Raw genomic sequence first — 26,737 nt, forward strand, 5'->3', positions numbered from 1 at the left:
ACTTTGGCCCTTTCCGCACACACTTTTAAAATGTTTTGAGGAAGGAAACGTTTCTTCCATGGAGTTCCGCACTGTTTTTCCCTCTGACTTTCCAAAAAATGTTTTATTTCCAGACTCAAAATGTTTTAAACGAATCCCCCTTTAAAGTGGTCCTTTAGCCTGAAACGTTTTCAAAACATTTTCATCTGCTGTGCAATCTAGTTACTATGGCTCATTCCGCACACGCAGAATAATGCACTTTCAAGCTGCTTTCAGGGCTCTTTGAAGCTGTGCGGAATGGCAAAAACAGTTGTGAAAGCAGCTTGAAAGTGCATTATTTTGCGTGTGCGGAATGAGCCTATGTTTTCTATGCCCCTGTGACGTTTCTGAACTTCCTCTTTGGTGCCATTTTATTGAGTCCCTTTGCTCACTCAGTTCCTCCTTGCCTGTTTTTTTTTCATCATTTCTGTGTGTTTTTCGGGGGGCAGGAAATATTTCAAACATCAATTGTACAAGGTATGAAGAATTGCAACAAGAAGCATTGAGGTATCAATTCAATGATTAACGCCATAAGGGGAAAAATCATTGCGGCAACCATGAATTGTTTTGAAGGGGTGAGTGCGGAGAAACACTGTAGTAATGGGAGGGGGGGGGGGAATGAAAACGACTTAGGCAATTTGTGTGGAAAGGGTCTTTGTTTACAGGATGGCTTGCCATTACATTTCCTAGCAATCTGCATGTTACCCCCAGCCTCCTGGGTATTCATTTTACCATCCTGGGAAGGATGGAAGGCTGAGTCAACCTTCAGTTGGTTACATGAAACCAACTTGTCAGGATTGAACTCAGTCAGGTCATGAGCAAAGCTTTGGCTGTACTACTAAGGATTGGGCTGTTACTCTGACAATACAGGGGCAGCTCAGACAATGGAGAGCCAGTATGAAGTCACTCAGCCAGTAAATGACCTAGGTGATACCCAGAAAGAAAACAAGGGAAGAAAAGTGTTTGTGCTGCTCAGCTGGCTAAAGCTACTAACTCAAAAGGACAGGTTGTGGCTGCAAGGAGATAAGGCTGAAAAGGTAGCTGTGCAGAAACCAGGACTGCGGAATAAGAGTTTTTCCAAATGCCAATCATTTTGCACTGTTTGCAAATGCAATGCTTGCTGGATGGTGGAGGGCTTTCAAAAAAAGAATAGTTACTACTTTAATCATATTTCTATAATATTATAGCAGGTAAATATATTTCATTTTTTTCATTTTAACCTTTAATGGCATACGAGCAGGTAAATATATAAAATATACATAGACTTCTCTATAGGGTGATGTTTATCTTTGAAACAGATCAAATCAAGGCATCCCATTCAGTAGTCTATTTGCATTTACATCATGACATTGTATTATGATGAGGCCAATGGATGACGGTCCTGTATAGTAACAAAAACAAAACTGAAAATACTTTTTAAAACCCAGTTAGTTTTCCAGAGAGCTGACACAATTGCTTACAATTGCAATGGACTACACATTAGAAGAAAAAGAAGAATTTGGATTTATATCCCTTTCCTATAAGGAAACTCAAAAGGGGCTTACAATCTCTTTTCCCAGCCCCCCATAACAAACACCCTGTGAAGTGGGTGGGGTTGAGAGAACTCTGAAGAACTGTGACTAGCCCAAGGCCACTCAGCTGGTATGTGTTGGAGTGCACAAGCTACTCTGGTTCACCAGATAAGCCTCCACAGCTCAAGTGGCAGAGTAAGGAATCAAACCTGGTTCTCCAGATTAGAGTGCACCTGCTCTTAACCATTACACCACGCTGGCTGGGAAGGAGGGGCTGTGGCTCAGAGGTGGAGCATTCCTTGGCATGCAGAAAGCCCCCTAGCTCGTCCTAGTTAAGGACCAAGTAGCAATTGATGTGAAAGACCTCTGCCCAAGACCCAGGAGAGCTACTGCCAGTCTTAGATCGTGATGGACCAATGGATGTGATCATGATGGACCAATGGTCTCAGTCAGCTTCATGTGTTCAAATGGCTGTCCCACATCAGCTTCTCTCCTAGTATTTAGTAAAACTGACCCCATGTCATTATTATATGGGTTTCCAAATTTGTTCCACAACGCTGTTAGCTGGCTGGAAAATGCTACTTCATCTGGATATTGGTGCATTTGACTACTTTTCAAAAGTCCACGGTACGGTGACAGAATGTGATGGATTGCAAGGAAATATGATAAACCAACTGACTATTTACAATCAGAGTGAGGCGGAAAGGCCTAGGAACAGCAGAGCCACGTGATTGGTTGTGGCCTCCTGAACTCTAATTAGCTAAGTAACTATATAATACAGAGAGGGGAGGAGGATAACTTCCTGACAGAAGAATCTGAGGCTTTTTGGTCTTAAGTGTTCCTACTGTTAAGTGCTGTCTGCTTTAACTGGGTGTGAAAAACCAAACATCTCTGAGGGAAGTAGTCAGCCAAAACGTGGGACTGCTACTGTTATCAGCCTGAGTGCTGGGTGAAAGTAAATATATACACAAACAAAGCATACTGGTGAAAGGGTTTACTGAGGGCCAAGCTCTAGAGTCTTATATAGTCTAGGGCCACTATAAACCAGGATGGGAATACCCTCAAGTGACAGAAGGATTCCTGTATACCAGTCAGTCTGGGACAGGGGTAGGGAACCTGCGGCTCTCCAGATGTTCAGGAACTACAATTCCCATCAGCCTCTGTCAGCATGGCCAATTGGCCATGCTGAGGTAGAGAAGACTGATAAGGGAGTTATGGTCCCTGAGTATCTAGGAAATACAGTTCTGATCCTGGGATATTTGGATTTGCTTTGGTTTACCTCAGTAGAGAGTTTATGTTTTATTTTGAAGGTTTTCCTCTATCCTTTTCCACCAAAAAGATCTAAGCAGAACTGTATATCCATCTTCTGGACCTTCTTTGGTAGTCATAATACCTTCCACTTGCTTCTCTTGGCCAGGGCACCCAGCCTTTCATTCTCATGCACTTCCCAACCCAGCAACACTCCCTGTGGAAGAGGCGACACTCCTTTACTGAGAATTGACCTTACGAGTTCCCTAAATCTTCTCTGACCAACGAAGCAGCAGTTCCTATTCCCCCAGTCCCAAACTTGTATCACTTACTCCTGCAGTGTGCAGTGCATGTACCTTTCTCAACATTTCAACGTGTCACTGTCTCTGCCTTCCTGGGGTGCAGCGATAACAGAAACACAGGGACCATCCTCTGGATGCAATGGGCGCGCAGCTCCTTTCTATTCAATTAGTGACCCAGAGGTGCACAGGAACCTCCTTCAAGTACTGAGTGGAGATCCTCTTCTCGCACTGCTCCTCCTTTCCTGATGGCACCCCAAAAAAAAGTGGGAGTAGTGAATTGCCCCTTGCGTGACCCTGTGGCTGAGAAAGCTATCCATCTCCTTGCCATGAACTTGAAGCCCCACAAAGAACACCACATTTCCCTGGCACATCCCCATATTCACCTGTGCTCGGCACCTCCTAGGCCCGTGGTGGTGAACCTTTGGCACTCCAGATGTTATGGACTGCAATTCCCATCAGCCCCTGCCAGCATGGCCAAGGGGCTGATGGTAATTGTAGTCCATAACATCTGGAGTGCCAAGATACCCTCTGAACTAGGCTCATTTATAACAGAGACAGAAGTGCGACATCTTTGTGAACACAGAGACATGCAGTCTTGTCTGCCTAATGTTGATGCTGCAGCTTGGCTCTGCTCAAAACTTTTGCAAACAAAACCTCTGAATCTCTGTGCCAACTTTTTGTGTATAGTGTATACATATTTATCCCACCTCCTGCTTTATTTGCCTCATCAAAACCATTTCCAGGTTATTATTCTTCCTTTTCCAACTCCTCTATCTGTTAATAACTCTTTAATCTGCCTCAAGTATTTATTTTAGAGAGCATTAGGAGGTATGAGCCTGGAAAGGAATAAAGTTAATGGGCATCCTTCTCCTTCTGGGTGTGTTACAGGGGTGAGGGGAAGTGCTTTCAACCAAACACTGCCATTTTCTGAAGCATCTGAGTCTATGAAGGTGGGAAAAAAACCTGACAGAAGTAGTCAGGGAGTGGTTCCCTGACTGAAGAAGATAAGTAGGTGTGAGGGGGTCCATCATCACACAAGGTAAGCATGCTTTTTTTTTTTTTGCGGTAGCCCATATACCTGTTGTTCAAATGTAAACCAGCACAGCTTCTTGTAACGACAGGCAACCAAGCTTTGCTTTGCAACCCAACTCCCAATTACATAATTTCCCCCAGAAGCAATAGGACAGTCTGGTGTAGGTGTAACTGCCAGGGATCCATTTCTAATACTATGCAGAATTCATTTTTTTTTTGAAAAAAATTGTTCAAAAGGCTTTGAGAGGCTTGACATAAATGCTTTATTCTCCATGTGGCAAAGCTGCTTGTCAGATTGGTTGAGGGGGCGTATGCACCAACTGTGCTGAAGCAAAAGTTTGCAGTGCTAGATCCTCCGTCACAGATAAAGCCAACACACGTCTCCCAACATTCACTTTGCAATGGAGGTGGGAGAATTTTGTTCAAAGTTAATCTTATAATGATTCAAATGAACTACAGTAATTTAATCAAATGTATTATTCTTATCTTTATGTTGCTTATACCGCAGAGCCTGTATAAGCAACATTTATTTAACAGAGGTGTTAAATAAAATGGCCACAGGTCCACTGTCTAGACTGGCCAAGGTTCCCAGTCCGTTATTTTCAAAGCTTTTCAATTTGTCTCTAATGTATTCTACCTTCTTCTCTCCTTCCTCTAACTCTGCACCAACTATCTATTCAAGTCTAGAAGTGATCTTTCCACACAGTGGTGTGGTTGTGGCCTGATGCTGTATACAACAATATGTGGACTGGAAGAGGGGGCACTGAGGTAATTTTGGCATCAGAAAGGAATTAGAGCACAAGATCCTAAACACCTTCTAAAATCACAAACAGGGAAAACAGGGAATAAACGGAACTCTTTCTAATCAGGTGGGATGAAAGAACAAGTGGGAAAGCACCACTCCCACAAATCCAGTGAGAATCAAAGCAGGTGCTTAGTTAGAGGGCATTCAAATAGCTATTTCTTCATGAGCCCCTCAGATGGTACCCCTGGAACTTTGCTTGGATGCTACAGTCCATCCACAAGAACAAAAGAGAAGAAAACAGCATACGTAGGATTTTATTGCAGAGACAAGATTAATTTTTCAGTTTCAAGCATATGAACCCTTTGGACTTAATCACAACCGGGATCTTTCTTGTTTCCTCTAATTTTGTGTAGATGTAAAATGCTTTAGTCATAAAACGTTGAGTCATTTTGTAGGAATACAATGACAGATATAAAACGCTTTAGTCATGAAATGTTTAGTTATTTATATATGAATACGATCCATATATATTGCATATGATATTAAACTGTTTTCTATATTCTGAGATGTAGTTCTTAAAATAAATTAGACAATTATTTATTTCTAAATGATTTTCAGCTGAGCTTTTTAGGGCAATGTAATATTTAAGAGAGTTGCCACTGCAGTACCCATGTGCTGAGCTCTGGCAAGCCGTGTTGTATTGTTTCTATTTGCTAATTCTAAACCTATGAGTGGTTTTCTGGTTCACTGTAACTTTGCCTGGATGTTAAAAGGAAAATTAGTCAGAATTGTATATTGTTGTAGCTTGCAAAGTTCGATCCAGTCAAGCACCTTGTGGCAGCAAGACTCTCCACTTGGGACAGTTTTTTGGGATGATGTGGAGTTGCATAACTTACACACAAGGAGGAAAAACAAGCACCTTGCGGCAGTGGGATTTAGCCTTGTCTCCTTATAACCCGATGGTGACCACTGGCTTCACCTGCCATTTCCACATTACAATTTCAGAACCATTTACTGTCATAATTCTATCCATGGCATATTTTCAGGAAAGGAAGCCAGGACAGTATGTCCAATGCAACCCTTTGAAAACCCAAAGGATGATGATACTGTGGAGGTAAATATCTAGAAACCAACACTTGTGCATTTTCCTTAATAAAGACATAGAGACAGTGAACTCAGCAGCACTTCGTAATCATTCTAGAATGGCAATGAACCTTATATCTAATAACACAGCAATCACATTTTAAAAGTCTGTTCAGTTCCCAAATGGAGTTTATTTTTATATCTTCCTCACAACAAAATTGTCAGACAACAGCAATGGGAATGATGCAATGAAGAACAATGCTACAAAAGGCTCACATGGGTGGCTCCTCCCACCTCAGATTCACATGTGGGGGTTGGGAGGGCAAAGCCTGGCTGGCCTCGCTATGATCTCCTCTTGGAGACTGGGGGTGGGTGGGGGTGGGGTGAGTCCTGCTTGCCGGCATTCAACTGCACGCTGCCCCAAACTTCCTTGGGGGGGGGGGCTGCCCTGAACTGCTAGAAAGTGTTGCCTGGGGCTTGAGTTCCCCCAGGCTCCCCAGCTACACCACTGAGTTTGTATAAATAACTAAATAACCCCCACCTTCTGAATATGTGAATCTGCTTCATCCTTATTTAGAGCATCTCCAAGATTTCAGGCATCTCCAAGGTCTCAGGAATCGAATTTTAAACTGTGCAGATGTAGGGTCCTGGACATCACATAAGAGGCGTACAAGAAATCTAGTAAATTCTAAAACAACAGCAATGTTTTGAATCCAATTTTTAAAAGCTTCTAAAAGAAAAGAGCACAAAAACTGCTTTGTATTGGGTAAAAATTATTGTATGGATTAATCTCTAAAACATATGAATTACCTCTAACCCACAAATCCAACCCAGACTCTACAACCTGTAATTAAATTGTAGCCAAATCCTTAAATTGTCACTAATGGTAGAGAATGCATTCTGTACTGCAAAAGGTTCCTTATGGTTACAGCTATTGTCCTATTTTAGTGATTAGCGTAATTTGTTGAAGCAAAGGAATAAGGTGATTTAATCTGCACATTATGTAATAAATTTACAGCATATAAATCATTTTCCAGTTCCAAAACTAGATTTACAGAGCTTGTTTTGCAAAATCCAGGGTGACATATCAATTAAAACAAGAACTTTTGTCCTGAAGGACATGTAGGCAAATTAAGCTTAAAAAAGTTAAATAAGGCAAAAAACTGTCTTAATTGGTTTGCATACTTAGAGCATAAATGAATATCTTTGCATCCCTTTCAACCAAGCTTCCTGCACCATTTTCCTGAGGTGAAACAGCCCAAGGGAGGGAGTCATTTGTCACATTTTTGAGCTGCATACCCAGATAATACTTGACATGTACATTTAATACTGGGGAAAATAATTTTGCAAGTCTTTCTTCTTGCAAAGAGTGTTATTGGTGCCTCTTTATAAGCTACTCCCAGGGAAGATCTAAACCATGTTTTAATATATTTCAAAGGCAATAAACCTAAGTTGCAGTTACTGTGGGTAAGTCACTAACCCTCTACATTTAGAAAATGCCGCCGAAGTGGCTTCTTCCTTCAACGTACAACATGACATGCTGGTCACTGGTTTCCACATCCTCACATTCATGCGGAAGATGTTGCTACAAGTGTGGGAAGAGGAACATGTCTTATTGATAGCATGAGGCTGGCATCCACAGTGAATGTAACGAAGAGACCAACTTTGAGCCGCTCCAGATCGAACATGACAAAAAGCTCAAATTAAGGATATTTTTTTTAAAAAATCAATACAGTATTTTAGTGGATTAAGTTCACACATTCAGCCTCAAATCATCAAGTGATAGGATAAAGATTCATGAAAGAAGAAAGTGCTGCCAAACCACAACTGACTTGTGGTAACCCAATTCAAAGGATGATCCAGCCAAGAGATGCGCAGAGATGGGTTATCATTGCTTTCCTCCACTTACAAACCTAGTCTTCCTTGGTTTCTCAGGGCATGCTAAACTGGGTTATGTGGGCTGTTATGGGAGGGGTCTACAAAAATGCATGTTGGGTATCATGTACCCATGTACCCAGCCTGATTTTCCTTTCCCTCTTTGCTCTCCCAGTCACATGACGGTTACATGGTATTAGCATCTGTCCAGCAGGCCTCCAACGTCTTTAGCAACTTGCAACAGAGACAAAAATCCAGCAGCTGAGCCCTTTCCCTGTCACAGCAAAGAGCAAACATCACCCAATAATTTTCTGCCTGTTGTGAAGCATTTAAAAATAGAGATGCTCAGCCAGAAATGCTGGCAGTTGTTTCAAGGTGCTAGCTGTGCAAACCTAATCCACTGCCTTAGCAATGCCTTGTTGGAAAAGAAACAAGGTGAAATGTATTTCAGAACACAGCAGGGGAGTGGGATGTTGGATAGCACATTAAAAATTAAGGCCACTTTTCACACGGAAAAAAAAATCACTGCACAATAAATGTTCTTCATTCATTCATGGTTACACTTTGCAGAGAAGCCCTGCTGGTCAGATTTCAGTTTGACGAAATTTTAAACAGTTTATTTTTAAAGTAGTTTGGGGAAATATTGGATACGAGCGTGTGGGACAAGTCCACAGGACAGTTAAACCCTGGGAGAACAAACAGGGAAAACTGAGCATGTGGCCTTTTTTTGTTTTAAAAAAAATTGTGAAAATTTATCCTAATTCATTCTTGCTGTCAGAGTTGTGAAAAAATACATAGGGAAAGTATCCTCTTCATAACTAATCCCACCCATCTAAGTACTCACGCATATTATATGGCACCAGTCAAACTAAACTTTATGGGTGACATGTATTTAGTTGTGGCTCTGAGGCGGATTTCAAACGGGCCAAAAATTAGCGGCATGAGGATGGTAAAAACACTGGCTCCTTCCGCACATGCAGAATAATGCACTTTCAAACTGCTTTCAATGCTCTTTGAAGCTGTGCGGAATAGCAAAATCCATTTGCAAACAGTTGTGAAAGTGGTTTGAAAATGCATTATTCTGTGTGTGTGGAAGGGGCCACTGTTTTGGGGGAGGACTTCACACAGCTACCGCTGCTGAAGCAAAGCTGCAACATCCTATTTTCCCCAAACCAGTGTATATGAGACTTACTAAATTAACTAAATGAGTGAGTCTTTGCAAAAACGCCTTTCTGCAACCGGCGCCGAACATTTGGCCGGGCGGGAGGCACTTTTGCTTCAGCCGCACTTGCGTGTTTTTTAATTTTTGGCTCACTTCTGTGTAGCCACACAGGGTTGTATCGGGGTCTTGCTGGATTTCAGCGTGGCTGTGGGGGTTCGTGGGTGCATTTCTGCATAGCTACGTAGGAATGGACGCCCAACAACAACAAAAAACCCTTCCCTTCTCCTCGCCACAGCAGTCACCTTGAGAACTAAGTGGTGCTGAGACAATCGCCTTTCCTTCTTTTCCCCATAAGAGAAATTTTGTGAGGTAGGTGGGGCTAAGAGAGCTCGGAGAGAACTGTGACAAGCTCAAGGTGACCCAACAGACTTCATTATGGAGAGGGGAAACAAATACAGTTCGCTACCCTAATCACCGCAGCCAAAAAAACGTGCTCCCCCTGTATTTTTCTCTCCCATTTGAACGGGGCCACTTGGCACACTACCTGTATTGCTTAATAAACCCTGTTCAAAGGAGAGCCATAATGCTCGCCAGGTTTAATGTTATGCCTTCTGACTTGTTACATGGCAGATTTAATAAGCAAGAAAAGGCTAAAAGATTGTGCCCATGTAACGATGGCTCAGTTGAATCTCTGGCCCACCAATTACTTCACTGTCTCAGATTCAAGGAAATCAGATCCAAGTATGTGAATCTCACTCCTTTACATTTACCCGATCTGCCCAATTTATTTAGATTACAGTACTTGTTGGACAACCCTGATCCTTCTCTCTGTATGATAGTGGCAGACTTTCTCCTGGAAATTACTAAATGCCAGTAGATTTCCTTCGTCCTAACATGTATATCCTGTATTGTATATGCTTTTTAATCTGTTTTTATTATTGTTGTACTGCTGTCTATGCCAATAAAGGCTTGCTTCTTCAAATCCAGTTCACAATTTAGATAGATAGATAACTAAACAGAATATTGTTCATAGAATCACTAATTGTTCATCACTAATAGAATATTGTTCGTAGAATCACTACTAGGATCAGAGCTGTTGGGGACCAGTTAGAGCATGACATATCATGATTACTTGCATGACCTTTCAAGTAAAAAAGTGATGTACAGGATTCTCAAATTCTAAATGAAAAATATGGCCTGCAATATAAACTATTTAAGAGGATGAAAATTAACACATTAAACTAGGCTTCAACCATTTTATAGTCAACTAATAACAATAAAAAAAACCTAATTACTACCATAAAACAAAACTCATAAAAATATCTTCTTTTTAAGGTGAAGCAAACTTTCCATCTGAAAATGAAATAATAAAACAACCCTTCAGAATGCGCTTTGCTTAATTTCATGTTTTGATACGCTACAATTTACACAAATAAAAATCCCAAAAGGCACCCAAACTAAAAAGCACGAAGGTAGTGTATTGTCCTGGCAAATGATCAAAATACTGACAGTGACAGCTGTGATTTATTGAGGCAATTCAAATACACTTTGAAAGTATATTAGCTCTGCTTCTGCCCACAAAGGGCACATTTTAGCAGGGTAGACCACTCCAATGATAAATTACCTACCAGAACCCAGTGAAGGCAATTGCCACATCAGATGCCCAAAGGCCCCAAATTACTGTGATAATGTGGTTTTCATGATAATGCCTCACAAGCAGTGGCATCCAGAGCACGTAAAGAAAAATCTCTGGTGTACTGTGAAGGCAGGAATAGAGATAACATTATGACAGTGACTGTGTCTCTATAGTCACATTTCCACGTTTACAATGCTTTACAAATGGCCTCTGGAATTAAATCTGACCTGTAGGTCATAGCTTGAGTTGTGTCTTTGAAACTGGGGGTCGGGTGGGGGGAGCAGGGGGAGCCCTTTCCATCATCGGGCATCATGAACATAATATACTATTGAAAGTAGTCCTACAAGCGAGTACTATGTGCACATCTATGTAATTTTATAGAAACTCACACAAAGTATTATGCCATCTAATCTCAGACATTTATGCTAGAATAACCGAGAACATAACCCAGCTCTTCATCCTTAGAATTCTGAATTTTAAGTTTGCAAATCTTGCTTGAAGGTGAATCCAAAGCAAATCTCACAGACAGTGGAACTGTGAAACTACAGAACGTTTGCTTGTAAATTTGAAACAGTAAACTGGCACATAAACCCATAAGTGCCAAACACAGTCTGCTTCTCCAATTATCCGTGTTTCCCTGAGAGGTTCAGGTTTTTCAAGAATTTTCTTTCTATCAGAAACAATGAAGGTGGGGGAGGGGGAATGATGGGAAAAGGCACATTAACCCACAATCTCCTTTACCACACGTCTTTTAAGATGCACAGACTTTCTTATCAATGGTGTTACTGTCTGACATAACTACTTCCAGCACTGTGTTCCCACTGGCCCTTCTTGTTCACGCTTTAAGGCATCCTATGCCACATCCCATCCTCATGAACACGGAACTTCACTAGGTATAAGCCTGTCTATTTCATCTGTATCATGTAGCCCTGGCAGAAAACAAGTGCGGGTTTATTAAGCGTGAATGAAGAAATGGAGCCACTTGTCATGTACCATGCTTTAACAAAATGACATTAATTTAAGGTGCTCGGTTTGAATCTTATCATCTACAATGCACAGAATCTCAGAAAAAACACCAAGATTTACAGTAGAGGCCTAAGCAGAGTTATGTCTCCCTCACTGGACTTCAATGGGTGTAACTTTGCTTAGGTCTTTATTAAATTAATAGGCTTAAAAAGCTGTTCAATTCAACCAAACCGCCCAGCAAAATATGTGGGCATAACTCCATATGCCCTCCATTCCACATTCAATTGTTTCTTGGTTCTAATCCAATGATCTAGAAAGCATGCCTTGCTTGTGTTAAGATTCGTGTCTATAAAGGTCTTACACCAGTATATTGCCTGCTATCAAGCTGCACTTATTTAATGCTGCAAAGCATCAATTAGTTTTCAGATACATTTTCAGGAACGTAACTGATTACACGTGAAGTGTAATTTTAGTAGATTTTTTATTGCGAGCTAATGAAAACTGAATGGATGCAACTTTACCTTTAAGCTCAACGTAGTGTAAAAAAAGAATTAACTTTTGCATACTGTAATTATGATGAACATTACAACAGCTTTTCTAGAAAAAAAAGAGAGAAATATAGCAGGATGTGGATGTGAAATTTCTTAACCAAATGGGACACTTCCCATGAGAATTTGTTTTGTACACAGTGGCAAACCAGCGGTCAATGCCACAGTTGCCACTTGTGACTGTCGCATGGGGAGTGCATTCAGTCACCCCTCCCCCCTTTGAGAGTTGCTTTGCGCTGCCTGCTGCCACCGCCTCCTCCTTCTGTGCCACTACCCAATAGCCTCTGCCTACCTTCTCAGCCCCCTCACATGCCTCACCCTATTTGAACATGTGACTGCAATAGTGCCACCCGGGGCAAGCCACCCTGGATGTCCCCATTGCAGCTCCGCCTCTGCCTGAAAGGTACAATCCAGCCCCCAAAGTAACATAAACAGCTGACTTTAAGACATGCTTTTTAAAGATGCATCACAACAGTGCTATTGTTACACTGATGTCTTAAAGACGTTCACTAAACACAAAAACTTGAAAGAAGACCAGAGAGGAATTATCCTTTTGCTTCATTATCCAGTTGTCTTCTGGCATTTTGTTTTATTTTACTCGACATTGGGTTTTATACTACTGTATGTGCATATTTGTTTTATGAGTTGTTATAAATACTGGTGTTATGTTTTGTAAGCATAGTTGAATTGGTTCATTTGTATATTTAATCACACATTGTTTCCTTTCTTTTTTGGTTGGGTATTTTTCTCTTTTCTGGGCAAATATGTACTTTCAAATTGTATTAGGTATTATCAACTCTTCTCTGCTATAAATATTTCCCAATCCATTTTATCAGCCGCGCTCTTTCGTAAATCAGAGAACCAACCTGGTGCAAGGCAGACTGACTGCCCAGGTCATATCAGAATTTCAAATACTGTGTATTGCTCACCTTCCTTATTATTACAGCACTCATGGTTTACATAAGACAAGAAATTCCTGGTAAAAGTCCCTATGCGACATCCATATGCTATTCTAGTGAACAAATTCATTTCTGACTTTCACAGATGAATTGCTTTAATACATTTCTCCTTGCATTATATTATTCCTTTTCAACACACGATGTAATATAACAGCCTATAACATTTAGGAGACAAAGATTTTTTTTCCAGGGACCAATATATTTGCACAATCAAGATCAATTGCCTCTTTTCTTTTGTATAAAAGATGTTGTAAGCACACATATTGATAAAACCATATAACAGGCCATTACACCAATGGAAAGGTGTTGTGTCTTCATATAAAAGCTTCAGCGCCATTACAGGACTGTCAAAATATTTTCCTCTTCTCAGCAGAGTATTTCTGTGTCAAAAATCATGTATCTGAATCTCCACAACTATGGGTCAATGTAGCAGCAGTCTACCCAGTGGCAATATAATAGAAGAAGAGTTTGGATTTATACCCTACTTTTCTCAATAGTAAGGAGTCTCAAAGCAGCTTACAAACTTCTTCCCTTCTCCTTCCCATAACAGACGCCTTGTGAGGTATGTGGGGCTGACAGTTCTGAAGAACTGTGACTAACCCAAGGTCACACAGCAGACTTCATGTGTAGGAGCAGGGAAACAAATCCAGTTCACCAGATAAGAGTCCGCCACTCATGTGGAGTCAAACCTGATTCTCTAAATCAGAGTCCACTGCTCTTAACCACTACAACACACTATACATAAACTGATTATCTGCAACATCTTGCATGTAGTGAGGCCATTTTTACTATGTATTCACACATAATAACAAATCCAGAGAAGAATTTATCTGAGCACTGATAAGATATTATAGATACCACATTTTTTCTCCTCACAAGATACCCCCTGTTCCCTCAACCAGAACTTTAAAGAACAGTTTGTGGATTTGGTGCAAGTGCCTTGAAAACAGACAATATAAGGTAAAATAGTGTGGTAGAGTTAATCAGACTTCAAGAAGTTACATATAAAAATTTCGACTACCTTCTAAACTCAGAAACAGTTATATAGGAGTTTGGGAGCTCAAAAGTGATACCATCCAGAAGAAAAAAAAATCTTCCATGGGAGACACCCATGTTTCCTTTGAAACTTTGGTAGATTATGCACAAAACTGAGGGAAAGGAACATAAATGTTTAGTTTTAAAATACAATGTAAAACCAAGTAGCTAAACTAATATTTTCTTTGCAATATCTTTTCATTTGTGCTTCGTTATTCCTTAAAAAAATTTCCACAACTATGCCACATTCCATCCCATCCACATCACAAATGCAGTTGCCAGTTGGCCAGCTGTGACCACAATTTCTATTTCTGTCCTGCCTATCCAGCACAAAATGACAAAGCACTTCTCCCAATTTCTCTGTACATTATAAGCATTAAGCATTTTAAGCATTTAAGCATTTTTTAAATTGTCATTGTGCACGCACAACGAAATTAACAGCAGCATTCCTCGATGCACACAATTTCAAACTCATACAACATCCTCACTTTCCCCTTCCTCCACCCATCCCTACACAGCCCCAAATACATCAATATGAAGTAGCGGAGTTTAGCATAGCCACAGCTCTAGAGTAGAAGCGGTCTCTAAGCCTCTTTGTCCTAGTTCTGAGGGCCCTGCATCGTCTGCCAGATGGTAGCAGTTTAAAAAGAGAGTGTGCTGGATGAGAAGGGTCCCTCAGAATATTTTGGGCTTTATTTAGGCTTCGGGAATTATAGATTTCTTCCAAGGAGGGAAGAGGGCATTATAACACTTGGACAGGGAATGGTCTCTGACTCCATGCTGCATGGCAGAGGCAGAATCAATTCCTCTTTGAAGATCCGTAACATATGCCCTGCTGGGTATAAAATGGGAGACTCTTCTTCCCTCTCTTAGGTTGTTTCTGCACGGGTCCCAGGAGCGCTGATGTACATAACACCAGTGCTGGCTTGGGGCTGTTTGAACAGTTGTGCGTTTGCGGCCCTGGTGCTCCTGTGCCCCCTCGGTGGCACCTCTGCATGAGGCACACTGCTTTTATTTTTAAAACTTACCCTGTCTTCCTGTGTCACGCCGTCAGGACAAGGGGACACATCCCCGTGGCCCTGGCAATGCCCTGGGGGTCGGAGGACAGGAGGCGTGTCCCCTCAAACCCATGCAGTGACACAGGAAGAGGGGGTAAGTTTTAATAACAAAAGCAGAGGGCCGGAAAACAGCACCTTCCACCCAGTGCCGTTCACTCAGCACCAGGTGGAAGCTGCTGTTGCTGTTTTCTAAAAAGCAAAGCATGGGGGGGGGGGGGGGGGGCACTGCCTCGATTTGGAGGCGGAAGCCGTGTGCAGTTTCTGACCCCCAAATGGTGTTTTTACTAGGGTGACAACCGTGATTTTGGCCTGTGCATAAACGACCCCAATCGCAGAACAAAGTGAAACATGGACCTCCCCCATTGTCTGTATATGTTGGTGATAACTACAAATAACAGCAAAGTTACCAAAAGCTGGCGAAGGTTTTGATGCCTGACAAATATTTTTACCATCTAGCTGATGCTACCAAATTATTAACATCTGAGAAAAGACACCAACATGCTGATACAGTTACAGCTATCTATTGCACCAAGTTGCAGATACAGATCTGCTGTAATGAGGATAGAGCAGGAAGTTGCACAGAGGGGGAGGGGGAATGTATAAAACAAGCAATCCTCAAGCTTTACTCCACTGGGGTACCTATCAACTGACCTTTTTTCTGGGTACGATGCATGCTACCGTCAGCGTGAATGTCCTACTGATGCTCACAGTTCCCTAGATTAAGGTGAATGAATAGCTGCATTTAAATTCACTGTCTCAAAATTGCAGTAACTGAACCCGCTGGGAACAACATTCTCCCCTACAGACTTGAGGCGTATTTTTATCCCCATATTTATTCATGCCCCATCAGCTGGATGCTGAGCCTACTCCTTGCTTTCTCCCTGAAAATGAAGCAAATACTGCTTGATGAATTGCAACATGTCTGGAAACAGCAACATATGCCATTTCGCTAGTCAATTACAAGCAGCTCTCTGAGGCAAGCCATTCTTTTAACGTGCTCACACCTGTTTCCTCAATAAATCACACCAACCTATATTTACCCAATGGGCCATATTATGAAACAAAATGAGCAACTTGATGTATTTCCAGCTCCCTTGCATTACATAAGAATCAGAAATAAATAGCTGGAGTGAATACATGAACAAGGTGGGATTTTTTTTGCATTTTTTTATCCAGAGTTTAATGCAGCGTACAGCGATAGAAGAAGCAAAGAAAACTGAAATAAACAAAATAAGCTCTGGCTTCTACAAAATGTAATGCATTATCGGGCTCATTGGGATAGTTGAATTAAAAAGCCAGGAGTTACCAACTGACCTCCCTTTTCTGAAAAGAGAAAGAGAGGACACTCATTTATCTTCCAAACGTTTACATGTCTTAACTTTTTGTAAAGGATAATACCCCAATAATGCTTGCAGTTTTTCCAGAGTCATAAGTATTTGAAGACTGCAAAAAAATTGGTACCACTTATTATTCTCTCTTTGGAAGTTAAAACAAGGCAGCTGTGCCATTATAATTCAAGTGTCATCAAAAACACATTTTCAATGTACATTTTGGCTTTTGAAAATCAACGCAGGGTAGAAACCAGAACTGTCATTATTGAGCAAACGAATAACTTAACTAATATAGATTGATGTTTGAAATGTTGACCTTAAGGAAATTCCATCACAAGAAATTTGACCACCAGAACACCACAGAAACAAAAATGTAGTTTAGACTTGTGTCCTGTGGAATTCAGTCTGAAATCAAGGACCCACCATTCGTGGAAGACTAAGAGTTGGCATTAGTATAGTTGGGACCATCTTACATGGTAGGGGACATCTGCAGGCCATTCTTGGCTTCATTGTGCATGACTGGAGCAATTACAGTTTCCTCAGGCCACTAGAAATTTGACTGGATCACCACTAGTTCACCAAGATTTTACAGAATTAAATCCAATACTCCCTTTTATCCTTATTTTAGATTCAATCAGTTGCCCTTCAAGAAATCATAAGTCACCAACTGATAGACAGTTATCATCTTTGGGACTATTAGTGGATCATAACCCTTACACTAATTTGTAATTTCAAAAATATACTTACCCATATCTACCCTCCTCCATTTAATACCATGCAAATAGAAATTCCTTTAAACAGACACTTTACAAGGAGGCAAAAAAAATCATTTGGTTTGAACCCTTGGCTCAATTGTGCATTGATATCTGCAATGCAGATCACAAATCTGTTTCCTGGGCAAAGTGAGCAATCACCACCAATGAGATATTTTCTTTGTCTAGATTATTAGCCTCAAGACAGCCTTTGTTTTATGTATGTATACTCTTGAGAAATTGAGATAACATAATTCAAACAAGATGGTTGAACAGATGCCTTCATACCATGCTAATAAAGGAGGAAAGTTACTTTTGTTCATTTATAATACTGAAATGGAGCCAAGCTTGTTGCTGTTGTGTCTTTTGGGGTTCGGTCCAGGAAGCTCTAATGAGGAGAGTGGTTGGGGAATTTGCTTGTAGTGTTTTTCCTTCGCTACTGAGTAACCATATAGCACTGAGTAATCACAGTGAGCCCCCTATGCACGAAATTAAACAGTAGGAAAGCAGACGATTTGACAGCAGGAAAAAGGGCTTGCGCCTCTCACATTTGAAATTAAGCCTCGGTGACCACAAATACATAAACAGCAACAAAAAATTTTTTATAGCCCAGCCCAATTACAATGTAAACACAGACATGGAAATGCTTAAGGTAAGGATTTTGTTGTTATCTTAAGCTCATTTATAGACTTCATTATGACACTTTGCCTTTTTGAAAGCTGGTTTCCAAGCAACAGTACTGAAGGATACCCTGAGTAGTGGCAATAAAACACAAATAGTACAATATTACACCAGATACATCACCCTCCATTTGAGACAAATATTTAGTAGTAGAATATTATTTAGTAGAATCCCCATGAATGCCTATCATGAAAGGAACTACATACATGCATTTTAAATATGTATCTGCCTTGGGTAATTGCCTCCTACTGACAGAGGTGGTATTGTGTGCAGTCAATTGTTCTTTTGTCTCAGGAGTAAAAAAACAGATTATTTAAAAAGAGAGAGTGACAGAGATAATGTGTTTGAGTAACACAGATATATTTGAATAAGAATAACCTATTTTAGGTCCTAGGAACACTGAAATGAATTATAATGCCAACATTTTATGCTCTTGAATGTGTAAGAAATCCAATGGCTGTTCCATAATGGCAGAAATCTTGACAGAAAACCTACAGCACCAAATCCTGCATATAATTTCTCAACACTTGAGCTCCTGTAAGAGGTTACCACATCAGGGCAGTTCAAACTACTCAGTACAAGATTGTTAAGTCTTTGTTCAAAATGTTGTTACTTTGGATTCACTTCACTCTTCTTATGCAGGGGCTGGGAAGTGCAGATGAACAAAATGATACATATGTGAAGGCCCAGAAAAGAAGTACTTCCCCTGTTCACTTTTCAAGGACTTCCCCTCAATGTTTTAATAAAAAGCTTTTAGGGAGCACTGAAAAAAGCCCCCTCTATATAGTTTCCCTTTCAGAATGAGTAAAATGTTTTTAAAATGCTTTGAACTTACTTAAAATGTACACAATGAAGATATTTGTGTAAGATAACCTAAAATGTTAGAGAATGATAATTCCAGTGATAATAATAGTCATATAAAATGTACTTTCAAGAATATGTTCAAACGTGCCTTATTTTGACCACAAAGAATGAAGAATATGATGATAATCCCATGAAGAATATGATGAGAATACATGATTGAGGAGTTTACCATTCCCAATGTTATAATGTTTAACTCAGTATCAAAATAATGTTTAACTCACTGCTCTGAGACCCTCGGGGGAGGGCGGTATACAAATTCAATAAATAAATAAATAAAATATGGTGCTAGTCCTATTGCAACAACATGAGACCACTTCTGTCAAAATTATATGCTTTCTTTTGTATACAACAAAATATCCAAGAAGGGGTATATGAACGTGGAGAAGCCTCTGTATTCAGCTCTTCAAGAGGCAATGGGGTGTAGTGGTCAGAGTGCCAGATTAGGATCTTGGAGACCCAGGAGAGAATCTCCAGTCTGTCATGGAAGTTTGTCAGGTTACCTTGAGCTAGTCACGCCCTCTCAGCTCAACAGATCTTGCAGGTTTGTTGAGAGGACAAAATGGAGAAGAGGAGAAGTGGTAAGCCACTTTGAATCTCCAGAGGTGAGAAAGGTGGGGTATAAATCAAGTGAATTAAAAAGATCACAACTCAAGCTGACATCTCAAACTTGACATAATGAATGCAGATTATTGCCCAAATCGGTAACACACACATACAAATCTTATCCGCCAAACTACTTCATTCCAAGGTAACTTTTCCTATGTTAACAAGCCCAATTCCCTCAATGGGGCCCATACTGGTAAACTCTAGGTCTGGCCTATTTGTACCTTTTTTTTCAAATAAGGCACATAAACCATACAATTGTCTCTCACACTCCTTAGCAAAAATTGAAATTGTTATGCAAAAGGCATAAGTATATAAATTTCTTTCATGTCATGAAGATGTTTGCACCAGAGACATTAAATGAGTAAGAGATTTTCCCCCAGTTTTTTTCATTTGGGAATGAACATGATAATGCTTACCTAATACAAATGGATTTTGAAGAAGCAGAAAATATTAGGAAAGGACAATGTCTTTTAAATAACAAGTGCTAAAATGGATTTTGCAGAAGCAGAAAATATTAGGAAAGGACAATGTCTTTTAAATAACAAGTGCTATTATATCAGGGCTGATTTATTTTATATTTGGCTAGGGTGAAAAAAACAAACAAGAGCCCCCACCAGATCTTAATTTTTTCAAGCACATAAAAGTATGACGTTCTAATATTTTCAAACTACTCACAAAGTAAAGTCAAAGTTCAAAAATAAAATACTTGTAGTGGCAGAAATTCAATTTGTACAATGCAGCTTGACAACAATATAGAAATATTGTTTTTATCTCTCCAAGAAACCTGGCAATGCCTGAGAGATTTATTTGCTTAAGTGGACAGCATTCTTTAGACTGGAATGCTGGAGAAATCAAATCAAATCATCAACAAGCAGGGAACTGAGATGAATGCCACAGTTCAAGGGATTATTTGTAAATATTACAGAAAGTCAATACTGCATGTAATTGTCAAAATAAATGGAGCAATATAATTGTAGTTATTTGAGACTCTTGATTATTCATTTATCTTCCATTGCAGCCTTATGTTAATGTAAAATTATGTAAAATGCATTTCCGATTATCAGATTTTTCTTTCCAAAAGAGAGATAAAATATTCCTGCATGCCGTTTTTAATTTACATATGAATGTATGAGTCACCTTTCTAAATGAATATTCAAGGCAACAGATGCGGGGGGGCAGATTTATAACGCCCACACACAAAATAAAAACTGGCTAGTACTCGGAATGATCCTACACAAAGAACAAGAAACAGGAGCAGGGACAACCTAAAAATGCAATTAAACTTTGTGAGACCAGGGCCCTGAAGGACTATCACGGTGAAAGGTGAAAACATTCTGCCAGGTGTCTCCCCCCTTCCTGAGAGCAGCAGTGGCTTAGTGGTTAAGAGCAGGTGTACTCTAATCTGGAGGAACCAGGTTTGATTCCTTGCTCTGCTGCTCGAGCTGTGAAGGCTTATCTGGGGAATTCAGATTAGTCTGTGCACTCCCACACACGCCAGTTCTTCTGAGCTCTCTCAGCCCCACGTACCTCACAGGGTGTTTGTTGTGAGGGCGGAAGGGCAAGGAGTTTGTAAGCCCCTTTGAGTCTTCTTACAGGAGAGAAAGGGATGATATAGATCCGATTCTTCTTCCTTTCCCTCTCTCCCTCTCCTCTTTCCCCCTTTTCCTTTCCCCTCCCTCCTTCTTTTCCATTTTCCCATCCTATAACTTCTTGCGGCTCCCCATGCAGGGTATGAATCAGAAATCATGACATCATCTGGAACCACCACAAAGGGGCGATTTTGCTGTGGCAGCTGTGGTCCTCTCCACTGCTGGATGCCATGCCAGCGTTGCAGGGCCCCTGTTGATGCCAGCATAGCGGAGGCGGGCCAGGTGTGTAGCCACGGGAAGAGAAGAAGTTGGCTCCCTCCCAGCCTTTGTTGACATTACACCAGTGGCCAGGGCCTTAAACTTACAATTGGGGCTACTCAGCAGGGAGGCTTTTTTTTCCTGTTCAAGCCTCCCCATGCCACTGGGTAGCCTCCTTAGCGCTGCAGCCTGCACTACTGAGTTTGGATGGGGTTGCCCACATTTTGACAATTCAGTAACCATGAGAAAAGGTAGGTTTTCAATTTATCTTGAAATCCCACTTATTTTGAGGACTTCTACTGAAATTAATACAACTTAAAAAGTGGACAGAAGTTGACTAGATTTTGCTCACAATTTACTAAGTTGATATTCTGTTGACTTTGTCTACCATAAAGTCAACAGGAATTACCGTCATACAAATGTGGTACATTGGATGGGACCTGGGTAGAAGCATCCGTCGGAGTGTGGCCCACTCTTTGGAACCTGATTTCCTGTAGTTCTTGCTGAAGACCATGCCTGAGACAAAAGCACAATCAGCTGAACTGCCTATTACCTGTATGGTCGATGAAGTTCTTAATAATCAAATGGTATATAGAATGAAAATCCTCAGAGGATCCAGATAAAGCAGATTACAAAATAGCAAAGAAAGCAACATTTGGTCCAATATGGTTGCAAACAATCATTTCAAGGACTAAAATGTAAGGCCGTTTCCGCATGGGCAGAAAATGACGGCCTGGAGACGGTAAAAACGCCGTCTCCAGGCCGCCATTCGCACAGGGGGCCCGCCCTCGCGCCGCCCGGCCGGCCCGAAGCCGGCGTATTCCCAGAGCGCTGGGAAGCGCTCTTTTAGGGAATACGCAGCCGTGAAGCCGCTGCCGAGCGAACGGCAGCGGCTTCACGCCGCCTCCCCCACCCAGCACTTACCGTGTCCCTGGGCCTCCGGCGCGTCGCCGAGGCCTGGGGACACGCCCCCCTGGCCTGCGCCGCTGGAGCAGGCGCACAGGGCCAGGGGGGCGTGTCCCCAGGCCTCGGCGACGCGCCGGAGGCCCAGGGACACGCCGGGTCGGCCGGGCACCGGTGCTCCGCGGCGCCGGCGTCCCGCCTCTTCCCGGGACCGTCCGTGCGGATGGTCCCAGCGTCTTCAGGTCGGCGCGAAATGGGCCGACCCAGCCGTTTCCGCCGCCATGCGGAAACAGCCTAAACTTACGCTATATAACAAATGTGATCTTCTCCTACATTAGCTAATTTAAATAGCTAGATATCCTATGTGAATCTTTCACAAAGTAGGAGCTTCTGGGAAATCTCTTTATACTCAAGCTGTACTTTTTATAAGCACACTCTCACACACATACTGGTTCTCCTCTCTCTCTTCAACATGATTTATTGCTGTCAGATAGTAATCTAATTTGAGGTGAGCTCATCTTTTCTCTCTGCCCTGGAGCCTTTTTAGCTTCATATTGCTCTTGTTCCATCGCTATGAGAAAATACATACTCCCTCAGCCATTAACGACACTACACTGACATTTTGCTTCAGCCAATTGCTGTAGAACACATCAATATTGCTCCACTCATAACCAGACCTTTTCTGAGGAAAACACAAACAAATTGCTGGTATCAGAGCTCGCCTTCTATATTCCACAGTGGGAAAACGAGGCACTCTCACAAGCTTGCCAGAGAGATGAAAGTTTCCAAGACCCCACTGGGCAAAGGAAGCTTCTTTTTATAACACAGTCTGCAAGTTCTTAAGGCTCAGAACTTTCATTGCATTTGCTATTCCGCTGGTGGGCACGGCTTCCATTCCCTTGGGCCTTGGCAAACTGCTTCAGTGTTCTCACAGATTCCCACTTTCCTCCAGCAACCAGAAAGTGGTGCTAAGTCTTCAGGGAAGCTGCTTCAGGACCGGTCATGACATCTACCTAGTTCTGCAATCATCTCTTCTTACCCAGCATGCTTCTTACTCTCCAGCATGCCTGTCAAATGTATTATTTAAGTGTTTGCTCACATGTAAAAATCAAGCTTTGTGCTTCACTTTGTGCCTTTGGGATGACCTTCAAACAGTTGTCATTTTTGTTGATTTCTCATCTATCCAGAGAATGGAAGATGTCTCCTCTCTCTCTCTCTCTCTCTCTCTCTCTCCCCCTCTCCCTCCCCCCCCCCACACACACCCATCTGAAATCACACACAAATCCTTATACCGAGAAAACTTCCAATCTCCCCCCTTTATGAGTGGAATTCAGAGTTTTCCTCAGAACTGTGCCACGGCTGTACCTCATTTAGTATAATTTATTTTGGAATATGCAAACTAAATTGTGTAGTTTTTCATTTTTTAAAAACAGGTGAATGCTCTAGCCCCTGAGCATACAGATTCTGGGGACTTCAGCCACTGAGAACTGTCCCTCCAGTGACCCAAATCCGCATCAGTAGCTTGCCAGGAGAAAGAAAAGTTTGGAAGCTTGCTTAAATCTCTCAATAATTTCCCTTCATTAGGACTTGGACATTCCAGGTGGCTAGAAGGCAGGGAGTATGGAGGGGGGTGAATGCTTCTGAACACAGCATAATGTTTACAATCTGTCAGAAGAGAGGACAGCTCTCAAAATCCAGAACTCCCAAGCTTTGTTTTGTGGTACTTGCCTATCCCTTATACACTACATAGTACTACAAAAATATTCCTCCCTCCTACACCCGCCTGAAAAGATAAATGTTCATGGCACAGAAGCTTCTGAGAAGCAATCCATCTGGAAATCAGGAAAGGGTAATTAAATATGGAAGAAAATGTACCAACAGATCATGTACACTTGGGCAAATAGCAGCAAAATAGCCAACAAATGCAGCAAGGAATATTAAGGAAGCAAAGAATATTAAAATTCTTCAATATTTGACATCCTGGAGGCTCGCATCTGTAAAGTCCTTGAAACACAAGTGGCCACCAGAAGTCTCTCAAGAAATAAGTGACCCAGCTCATGTTCTAGCTAAAACGTCTATGAACTCCATGCAGGAGAGGCGGGGTAAAAAATGTGACAAATAGATAAATACAACGTATTAGGTTAATGGAGAATGAGAAAGGTTTATCATAAAATTACTTCTTACAACACAGCTGATGTAGTTCAAAGCATGCCTTATATGATTTCTTTAATGTAATTTTTGTATTACTAATGCACAATTTAACTGATAGGTTAAATAAGGATTCAGAAGTACAGAGCAGAAGAAGGTAATTACATCTAATACATTTTGCACTTATGTTGAAAGACTTAATGTAAATCAGTAATAAATATGGAATGGCGTTATTAAGACAAGTGAAGCAAAATGAGCCACTGTTTTTGAGTGTATGAATTCCTTTGTCTCACTCTCTCTCTGCCCTTTCTAGCATCCAGTAAAAGATATGAAATGAAGAAAAGGTGCTGTTAATACTAATTAATGATACCTATCTAAACCAAATACATCAGAGTACTGGAGTTATTAAAAATGAAAAAAAAACTTGGAAAAACACTCTTAAAGATCCTGATAAATAACAATCAATTAACACGGTTTGTTGGGCTGGTTTAATGCAATTCTTTTATGATGAAAGACTTACATGTTTAACCATATGGAGATGCAGTTTTTCTCCATTTCAGAATATCTAGACTGCAGCAAGGTGTGACTATTAAACCTCTTTCTCATGACTTTAGAGAAAAAAACCCTTCATATCCAAGAATCTGTATATTGAAAACCATTCCTTAATGGTTTGATAGAAACCATTTATTGTTATTTTTTTCACTGAGACAGCAGCTTGCTTGAATCATTGAACCCGACAGTTTTACACTGGGCAACTGGACAAAGAGTGATTCTTCTGTCTCTTACTCAATAGCAACTCAATGAACCACAGGCCAGTGCATATTAGCCAACATTCATCAGCAGCTTTTTTGTCTCAACAGCGTTTCTTAGAAGCAATAAGACACAGTAGGAAAAGAGACCGGTTCACTGTGAGACCTGCTACTCACTCTCTTACAGTGTAACGGCCCCCCTTCCAGCTGCACATCACTGCAGGGATCTAGACCACCTGGACAACACATTCTAAGAACCTTCCAGGTCACCTGCTGTGCTCATGATGACTAACTCAAAACGACGGTTTGGCGCACAGCACAGCATTCATCAAGAGATGCAGTGTATTTCAACTGGCTTTCTTAGAATTATGCACACTTTCAAAACTGTACACAGCAATATTTCCTTACAGTTTTCTTTACAGGTTTAAAGACCTCACATAACAACCACCCTCAAGCGTTACTGAAGCATTAAGTAATTTACTTCATGCTTGGGTGGGGACCCAGAATTTTCAGTACTGATACTTCAAGGGTTTGTTTTTGCAATGGGGCAAAAACATAAGTCCCCTTTAGGCAGTTGGTTTTATACTATGAAATGAAATAGTTGAGACTTTTATGAAAGTCTCAAAAGAAAGAAATGATACATACTTAGAAGACTACTAATGAGAATCAAAAATAAGTAATAAGTTCCATGTAAGATAAATTCCATGCAAGACAAGGAACAGTTTTTTTTCACTGACCCCCAAATCAACGTAGGGTGAGAATATTTTTTCCATAGCGGGCCATTACATACCCCTGATTTTAACCCTCTTCTATTGCCCTATGTAAACTTGTGCAGGTTTCGGTTGGTCAGCTCAGATGATTTTAGGAAAGAGGGTTAGACTGAAAACAGAAGACTTCCTCAGAATCAGAATTTTGTTTTTAGGAATGAAACAGTATTTGGTTTTGGCTAGGGTAAAGAGATGACACTTTAACAGCCACAAATATTTTCTCTCACACACAGATTGGATGTAGAACTTTGAAGGATATAGCTGAAGAATAAAGTAATAGGAGTAAATACCTGCTTGCTGAGCAGTCTGTGGTATTTGTGAACTCCGCTGTGCATTGTACTGAACTGAGGTCATGGGCCTATACTGCTGAGTTGCTGAGGTAGGGTATTGACCAGATGGGTAGTAGTACACAGGCATCTGTGAAAAATAAGGAAGTCGAAGAATGTACTGTAAAACCTCTAGAGCTGCCCACATGTGCACACACACAAATAAATCCACAATGTGTCACACAGGAGTTCAAAACAATTTATGAAATGCAAGTTTTTTGAATACATCTGTTTAAACAGCTTTTTGAAAAGTGAGCTGCATAAGGACTGAATTTTTTTTCTTTAGCATGGAAAGTGGAATCTTATACAAACAGATAATGAAATTTCCAAACAAAGAGACAAAAGATCTGTAACTTTAAGGAACTTCTCTGCAAGGAATTATTAGAAACACACAATTTTCTGTTCTCAAAAAATATGCCATGACTTTAGAATGATATTCCTCTGCTTCTGTGAATCACCAAAATGAACAGATGAGAATTACAGAGAAAAGAATATAACATCACAGATACAACTGCAATATGGAAACTGCTTCATGAAATTTGGACAATTACAAAGAAAGGAACTGGAGAAGGAGCCTGAGGAGGA

General features: G+C 40.9%; 1 protein-coding gene across 8 annotated transcripts in view; it reads right to left on the reverse strand.

Annotated features, from left to right (window-relative positions):
- Positions 1-26,737, reverse strand: part of ARPP21 (cAMP regulated phosphoprotein 21) — a 207,830-nt gene that overhangs the window by 21,032 nt on the left and 160,061 nt on the right. For all 8 annotated transcript variants that reach the window (XM_048511050.1, XM_048511045.1, XM_048511047.1 and 5 more), the window contains one exon: positions 26,117-26,243. In XM_048511050.1, the coding sequence (XP_048367007.1) occupies positions 26,117-26,243 (127 nt within the window). The remainder of the gene's footprint in view (positions 1-26,116; positions 26,244-26,737) is intronic.

This window comes from Sphaerodactylus townsendi, linkage group LG11 (assembly GCF_021028975.2).
Source record: "Sphaerodactylus townsendi isolate TG3544 linkage group LG11, MPM_Stown_v2.3, whole genome shotgun sequence".
NCBI lineage: Eukaryota > Metazoa > Chordata > Lepidosauria > Squamata > Sphaerodactylidae > Sphaerodactylus > Sphaerodactylus townsendi.